The 8791-nt window shown below is 37.7% G+C and overlaps 1 protein-coding gene across 1 annotated transcript; it reads right to left on the bottom strand.

Annotated features, from left to right (window-relative positions):
* Window positions 1-1192: 1192 nt before the first annotated feature.
* On the bottom strand, window positions 1193-4276 carry LOC113771552 (putative late blight resistance protein homolog R1B-12). Its single transcript, XM_027316125.1, has 3 exons — window positions 3974-4276; window positions 2598-3890; window positions 1193-2080 (listed from the first exon to the last, which is right to left on the bottom strand). Exons 1-3 carry the CDS (start codon window positions 4274-4276, stop codon window positions 1193-1195), a joined length of 2484 nt encoding a protein of 827 aa, XP_027171926.1.
* Between the last annotated feature and the right edge of the window lie 4515 nt (window positions 4277-8791).

Raw genomic sequence — 8791 nt, forward strand, 5'->3', positions numbered from 1 at the left:
AAGTACTTCTTCTTCCAAGTCTCTCTACGTTGCTTTCTTTGAAGAGCCCAAATGACTAAATGCCTTCCACTAACTTGTGGTCCCCCACCAATTCAAGGGCCCAAAGGTTGAAGCCCTTAGAAGTCTGCATTTTTCCATACAAGTCCCTCCTTTTTGGTAATTTTCTGCTTCACTCCTGAAATTGATTCCAAATACCAAATATGAGTAAATATCAGCAATTAATACAATATTTGTCAGGAATAGAAGGGGAAATCAATAATAAAATTACTAACAAATTATACCCTATCAATGACTCCTAGAATTTCGCCAAATCAAAGTTTCCAAGTTCGTGAGATAACTTATTGATGCTGGGACAGGACTGCCATTACCTAGAATTGCCAAGTACCTCAAGTGAACAAGCAGTTCTAGTTCTCTAGGAAAGATGCCTCCTAGTTTAATTTGGCTCAAATCTAACACTTTGACAAGTTTTATGATGTGAAAAATGAATCGAAGGTCAAAACAACTTCTACTGTCTTCATCGTGACTGAATAATAATAGACTGCGTATGGCAGGAGAAAATAACCTCAAGTTGTCTGTTGGGATATCAAGTGTGAATCAATATCCCACATCGGAAAAAGATGAGTAGATTGAGGAACATATAAGTGGGAATGATCCATAGACCCAATGCCTTAAGGTTTTGGGTTGTATGTGGTGTCAAGCCCATGGTTGTGGTTCCCATTCTAACTCATGGTTAAATTCTCCCCGAGTTTGGCTCTCTCAGAGCCCAACAAGTGGTATCAGAGCCGATGGTTCGGCTGGACAGTGACTCCAGGATAAAAAGCCAGTGGGAGTGGTAAGGTGTGGCTTGGATAAGAGCGAGGAAAAAAAAATCATGCAGACCTGCAATGAGGCAAGGGCATGTGGGCTCTTGAGCAAGAATCGTACACTCCAGATTGAAGTGGGCTTGATGGAGTGGATGGGCTAGGGAGAGAGGTCCAATGTGGAAGAGATTCACAATTGAGGGGGAAATTGTTAGAATATCAAGTGTGAATCAATATCCCACATCGGAAAGAGATGAGTAGATTGAGGAACATATAAGTGGGAATGATCCATAGACCCAATGCCTTAAGGTTTTGGGTTGGATGTGGTGTCAAACCCATGGTTGTGGTTCCCATTCTAACTCATGGTTAAATTCTCCCCGAGTTTGGCTCTCTCAGAGCCCAACATTGTCTAAGTGCTCGACCTTAGAATCAACGCATAAGCGGCGTAGGTAGCATGGCATGGTGAAAGCAGTTAAGTCATCATACCTACGTACCAGCTGCAAAAGCTTTTCTTCTTTGGCTTTTGTCACACAAAACTCATATAACAAATCGTGAATGCGGCAAGCTTTGACCCCATCAATGGATCTTGGTTTCGAAACTATGACTAAGCTTCTACTAATAAGTTCCATCAGGTAATCATTTGCCACATCCTCTGTTCTCTTGAGCTGAGTTTTTTGAACAAATCCTTCAGCGACCCATAGAGAAATCAACCTCTTGGTATTGTGCTCATGGTCTTCTGGAAAGGCTCCAAAATAAAGAAAACACGCCATCAAAGTATCAGGTAAATGTTTGAAACTCAGCTCTAGTGTAGCGGTACACTGTTCCGTACTAGAAACATTCCTTGAACTTAAACCTTCCACAGCTTCTTTCCAACCATTTGGGTCCATCCTTGAGAGAATTCCGGCAAGAATAACAACCGTAAGAGGTAGTCCTTGACACATTTCCACTACTTGCTGTCGAATTTCACATAGTTCTGGAGGAGCCAAATCTTGTCCAGGATATAACTTCCCTTTTAGCAAATCCCAGCTCTCATTAGGAGTGAGTTGACGAAGAGAATGTGGTTCTTGGTCGAGTTTGTCTTGCGGAGCAACACCACGGAGCCGACTTGTCAAGATAGCTCTACTTCCATTTCCATCATCAGGGAATGAGGCTTCCAATCCGTTCCATGCATCAATGTCCCATACATCATCCAAAACAATGAGATATCTGTTTTTCAGCAAACGTCTTTTGACTTGAAGAGCCAGATCTTCTTCACCCATCTTAAAAACATCCTCAGGAAGCTTGGACTCAATACAAGTCAAAATTTGAAGTAACAGATTTCTCTTGTGATATATTTGAGAAACAGTACACCAAGCACGCTCATAAAAATGGGACTTCAATGAAGAATCATTGTACACTTTTCTAGCCAAAGTTGTCTTACCGCATCCCGGCATACCAACAATCATGGTTCGAAGTCTCGGCCGAGACCGAGACGACTCGGTCGAGTCGTCACTGTCTCGGCCCCTACCGATACGATACCGTGACGAAACGATACCGAAATACTTGACTCGCCGAGAAATCGGCCGAGTCGTCACCGCGACGGATTGACTCGGCCGAGTCACACCGCGACGGATTGACATGGCTGTTTCTTTTGCTATTTTTTAATTATTTTTATTTAGCATACTTTTTTATATTATTAACAATTTTTAGAATATTAAATACTTTAAAATTTGCGTCTCACCGAGACCGCGACCGATATGCCGAGACCGATGTGGAATGTTCCGGGCCGCGACCGCGACCGCAACCGTGACTTTGAACCATGCCCACAATGGAAACAATTTTCACTTGGCATGATCCATTTCTGAGTCCATTGATTATCGATGCCGTCTCATCCTCGAATCCCACCACCACATCATTGACTATTGGCTTACTTCCTTGTTGTGGCATGTGATTGAATCTCTTCGTTAGTTCCTTTACTTCTCCACCAAGTCTTTCGCTACCACAAATCTTCAAGGCTGCAGCTTTAATGATGTTCATTTCTTCTAAAATGGAATGAATGGACATTGAAGAAGAATCAAAGATATTTCCAGTTATTAAGGAGTCAATAAGAAACTCTATCCTATATGCCACCCCAACAATACGATTCCAAATTGCCTGGACGTCCTCGTCTTCATTGTGCAGCTTCACAATTTTCCTCAGCAAAGAGCGTAAACAAACAAGTTCTTCCTGGACTTTTTGAATTGGATGATCGATCAAAGCAATCGAGCCAGCCTCAGAACTTGTCACATCCATCATCTTTTCCAGAAGGGAATCAACAAAGCCCAGTCCATTGGTCTTAGGAAAATTGAATGATGATGATTCTGGACACTTCTCTGTGATTACTGCATCGATGAGCTTAATTATTTCCAATAACTCAGAACACACAATATCCATATCCTTGGCTTGTATGGCGTCTTTGATTGCATTCAGAGAGAGTGGGGAAATAAAATCTCCTCCATAACATTTCACGACTCGAGTAGGATCTCTTACTTTCTCATCGAACTCCTTTGGCTTCTCCTTCAAAATGGTTCTCAAGGAATTTAACCCCTCGTAAAACATTTGCAGCTGACGCAAAATCACAGGACAAGTACCATGCTTTAGTTTCTCCCAAAGATTACACAAGAGGGAATGGAAGAAGTCTCTCAACAGATGCTCATCTGTGTCTCCATGTGATTGTCTTGATAACTTTGAAGCAGCCAGGGCCTGGATACAAGTGTCGAGGACTTGAGGTTCAACAGGAATAATCTTCTGCAGCAGTTCCGAAATGCTTTCCACGACATTCTTGGGCGGTCCGAAACCCTTCTTAAACTGGCACTTATAAGAGAGGCGTGCTGCATTGATAGCCACAGCTTCAGTGTGAACCAACAAAGGTCCCAATTCTGTGTTTTGAACACCATACAGTTTGACAAAACGGATGAAGTATTTCATGAACGCCAGCTTCTCTTCAAGGGCTTTAATTAGTCCAACTTCATGTGCCGGCCGAATCCATGACCAATAATTCACTAGATTCTCCAGAAGAGAATCCATGAATTCCACGAGGTCATCTTTTCGAACGAGCGAATTACTGGACTGCTGTGACGAGGAACCCAAGAAAAAGACATACCATTCGCAAATTTCTTGTTCGAAGGATTTAATGTCTTTTCTAAATCATGGACCGTATCCCTAGGCTGATCAGAAGATTGGATCTCCTTTGCCCACTTGGGAATGGCATCTCCAATCCGAACTGCCAGAGCTTCTATGCTTGCATAATGATTATCTGTCTGGTTCTTTTTGTTGTTAAATGGTAATTGCACATCATCGTTGCTGTATTTTCTCGCACACAGAAGAAATGTTCTCAGATATCTTAGCATGCGTTTCAGGTACTTCTGCTGCCCATTTGGAAATTCTGGACAATCGTTCTCCAGCGCTTGCAGATCATCCAATATGGAAGAAATACAAGTGATACTAGTGGAGGCCATCTAATAAAAGGAAGATTAACAAGGGAACCAGAATGTATCGATCTCAATTTAAGAGATGAAACAGTTCTCAAATATGAAAGGAGATAAGAAAGATCTGCAAAACCTCAAAAACAAGGGCTCTCTACCCAACATGACAAATAGTCATGGGATACTTCTTGGATGGTTGAAAGAAAAAAACGACCCCACTGCACATGCGTTAGCTAATCTGTTTCTCAAACAGATCCGCCACCTCTTTTGACCACCATCCTATTGGTTTGCTCGAAGCATGTCTGGTCCCCATCCACACTTACCCCATTCTTCATCCGAGAACCCTGCCTCCTCTCGACTCTCTTCAGCATTCAAAAGGCGCTTGGCGCCCACAATCAAACTTTGGTTTTCAATATTTTTAACTGTTTAGTTGATTCCCTCCCGGTTAATTAATTTCTAGGGATAATTTCAGAAACCTCCCTGAGGTTTCTGACAATTTCACTGAACTCCTCTGAGGTTTTGAAAATTACACATATCTCCCTTAATTTGATAATTTTTGTAACAAAATTTTAAAATAATATTGACTTGGTCAAATTTTTAATTGAATATCCAAAAATGTCCTCATGTAATAAGTTTAAATTTACTTCTCTATAAAATTATAAGATTATCTAATATAATTATAAGAAAAGAATAAATTTTATATACACTGACAGTGTATACACTATCACCGTTGGATTCATGACATGTGTGCAAAAGTTAAATTTCAAATTCAAATTTTGTATAGTTACCATTTATCCAACGTTGATAGTGTATATACTGTCAGTGTAGAAAAGATTAATCCATAAGAAAAAAATGCCCAATTTTCATGTCCAACTGTTTGAACGGTACAGCATTGATTACGCTCTTAACAATCTTATCATCAGAACTGTATAAACAGTATTAGTTGGGTTATAAACAGTAACAATAGACTGGTTATAGTGTCAACATGAGAAACTTTGATGGTTTTCATGGTTAAAGAGTGTTAGTGGCGTAATGGACCAGTGGCAGCTCACCACCATCCCTCTTTTGACCGAGATGGTCTTCCCTCGAATCTCTTCTGCATTCAAAAGGCGATTGGCAAACGCCCACAATCAAACTTTTGTTTTCAATAGTTTTACCTGTTTAATTGATTCTCACCCGGTTAATTAATTTCTAATTTGTCACCATGCTTTCGTTCGAGGATTTCATATCTTATCCCTATTTTCCTTTACGTTTTCTGAAGCACTTGAGGGCGTTCATTGATCCGTTTAGGTTTGGATATTTTAGATTTTTTATAAAAAAAATATATGGTAGCAATAAGATAAAAAAAATGATTTAAAAATATATTCACGAAAAATAATATTCCTTTTTTAGAAAAACACAATTCAAACACAACATAAGTCTTCCAATTTCTCCAAGATTTTGCTCCCCTCCCTTTTGTTTTACTCTCTTAAAATTCCTGCAACATTGGTTTAGTGGGTTCTCATTAAAAAAATTAATTTTTAACAATTTTTTAATTTTGATTTACTTATAACTTTTTAGAAATTGAAAACTGCAAAAGTAGGGCCAGTTAGATAGCTCCAAATTTGCTTAAAACTTTTTAGAAATTGAAACCTGAAAAAGTAGGGCCAGTTAGGCAGTGAAGCTAATCTCTAAATACATAAAGCGCGAAGGGTTGGGAATAGTGATTTTCGCTGGTTTCTTTGTAATTTGAGTATTGATTTTGTCCACATTTGTCTTTTTAAGTGTGATGGAACTCATTGTGGGGTCATCTCTGTTTCATGTTTGTCGGCCACAAGTTTTTTTGGCCCTATTTCAATTTTACCCTTTTACGCTGTTTCGCTGTTGTTTCTCTACAGAATTTTGGCCTTTTTGGTTTTTAGTTGTTAGGTCGCTGCCTGCGTCATATGTCTACCCAGATTTCTTCGGGCCTCTCATGTTTTTTGCAAGAATTTTTTGGGTCTGCCACCTTACGCTAGCCCGCTATGTTTGGGTTTCAGACACAAGAAAAATACCACTATATCCATCCATAGGTAGCTAAAAACGTATGACATGCAAACAAAACAACAACTTTAGCTGCCAAATTATTCTTCACAAGTTAAATAGTACCAACAACAAACAATTAAAAAAATTGATACAATTTACACATTACTAATCAATACTAAATATTACAAAAATCAACACAACCTAGAATAATACACCTCAAATTATACCATCATACACACTAAGAAATCCTTTAATTAATCCACTCTCACAACTTTCACTAGCATAAAATTAATCAGAACCAATAATCAAATCACAATTAGACAAATCATAAATATACTGTAAACACTAAAAAAACCAAAAAATTAAAAATGCAAAACAATTAACCACTCTACCAATAGAAAAGCATATCAAAATCATAATCATTCAAAATAATACAAAAGATGACAAATTCATACTACACTATAAAAATTATGTTACAAATCTTTACACATGTTCCAATATAAAATACATGTACATATAATTAATAAACAAACAAAGGAGGGTTGGGTTGGATGGTCAGATGAGAGGAATGATAAGTAATAGATTTTAAACCTAAAATCTTCCACTTATAAAAAAAACAATAATAAAAACCTATTATACCCCAAAAACACACCCAAAAAAAAAACGTATAGTATGAGCACCCCGCGACCCCGCGGGGGACCAATGCCTAGTACTATATCAAGCATGCAATGCATTGGTTCAAGCTAAGCAATGATTGACTAGTACTTAATAATAGTAAACTAACACTTGAATAATATTTATGATGACCAGATTATTTGAATAATATTAAAATAACACTTGAAATATTATTTGAAATAATTATTGTGACACTTCTGGTGATATGATATATGTAAGATAAAAATTATTTGTTGAAAAGATAAAAAAGTTAATTGAGAATTGTAATTGTGATATAGGCAAAATAGTATTTGTGGAAAAATTTGCTATCAAACACAATAATTTGTATAAACTATTACAATTCAATTTCAAGTATGGTGTTTTCTAACAAATAGAAGTTTTAATGCTTTGAACTGTATTGATTGCCGCCATGTTTATTGCGTATTTGCCTTGCCATCAAACAACAGTTTTTCACATATTGAGAGCCGTCTACAATGGCTTTAAGTAAAATTGGTAAGCACCACAATCTCCAATTTTAGTCCTATGTTTTTAGATGAAGTCTGTCAATACCTCCGTTAACTATATGTTTCATTTTCATAATTTCAGTTTATGACTCCCCTATGATAACTACTAGTAAGTAGGGTACCCTTATTTAAGATTAGATTAGATTACCTCGGAATTAATTATTAGTATTTATTCTGATAATTTTGGTGGTTGTTAATTGTAATGCAGTTGAATGGAATTCCATATGTAGTGATAATTTCAGCATTCCTGCGGCTGTCTAACCAATAAAAAATGGCTCCCTTTAATCATTAAAATATGGAACGATGACAGGACATATATTTGGAACCAAAGATTGCTCGCAAAATTTTTTAAGTCGTTCAACAACATATAGTTCTCACATCAACAGTGTGACGTCAATTTCATCTTGATCATCCTTCCAGCTCGCTAAAGAAACATATCAACATGGTAGCCTTCCTCCGAGGATGAGGAGTCATTTTGGCAAAGACAGCCATGTTGCTCAAGGGGAAAGTATTCAAACAACTCGTACCATGCTTTCGGGAATTACTCGAACTATTTACATCTCAATTAAAAGCAAGATATTGTCGGCAGCAAATTTATAAGATCTTTGAATTATATCCTTTTCCCTCGCATCCATGGGTTACATCTTGATGTCACTACATCCTCCATTTTTGAAAAGTTTTAGCATCAATCTTTCATTCTTGGGTGGCATTTTAGAATTTCTCCACTAATGTCATTCATTGCATTGCTACTAGTATATAGGAGTACGTGAGTTGCATGTTGAATTACTAGCAATGACTTAACCGATTCAATCAGAGAGAGACCTTCAGCTAACTCTGCATTTCCATCAAAGACGTAGGGTAGGGTGGGAATGAATTCAGGCCACAGAGTTTGAATTTCAGTGCAATTTCTTTGGACCCTCAAATTATTGGAGTCGACAATTTGCACCCTAAACTGCTAAAAATTGTCGCCAAAGTAAAAGTTTAGAGTGTGAACTATCACGTCCAAATCGCTCAAAATAAAAGTTTAGATTGTGAACCACAAGTTCGAAATATGGGGAAAATAAGATTAATTCTGGTTTGTAAGAGCTCAATTTTGACAAGTTATCAAGCACTGGCTTTGTACCCTATCTATTTCTCAAAGGTCCGTCCAGTATCAGAAAACACATTAAATCTTTACCACCAAGGTTGTTGGTCTGCATTTATTCTAAATGCCACGTCCATTCTAGTACTGTTCCTCTATCTAAATGCAAGCTTTGCATTTTCCTCGTTTTGTTGTTGTTTTTATTTTTCTTAATTTATCTGGCAAGATTTTATGTAGACAACATTAATATTCTGAACTGAACCAGATTAGGCACAATTTTACTGC

The sequence above is a fragment of the Coffea eugenioides genome, chromosome 5, assembly GCF_003713205.1.
Source record: "Coffea eugenioides isolate CCC68of chromosome 5, Ceug_1.0, whole genome shotgun sequence".
Classification (NCBI taxonomy): domain Eukaryota; kingdom Viridiplantae; phylum Streptophyta; class Magnoliopsida; order Gentianales; family Rubiaceae; genus Coffea; species Coffea eugenioides.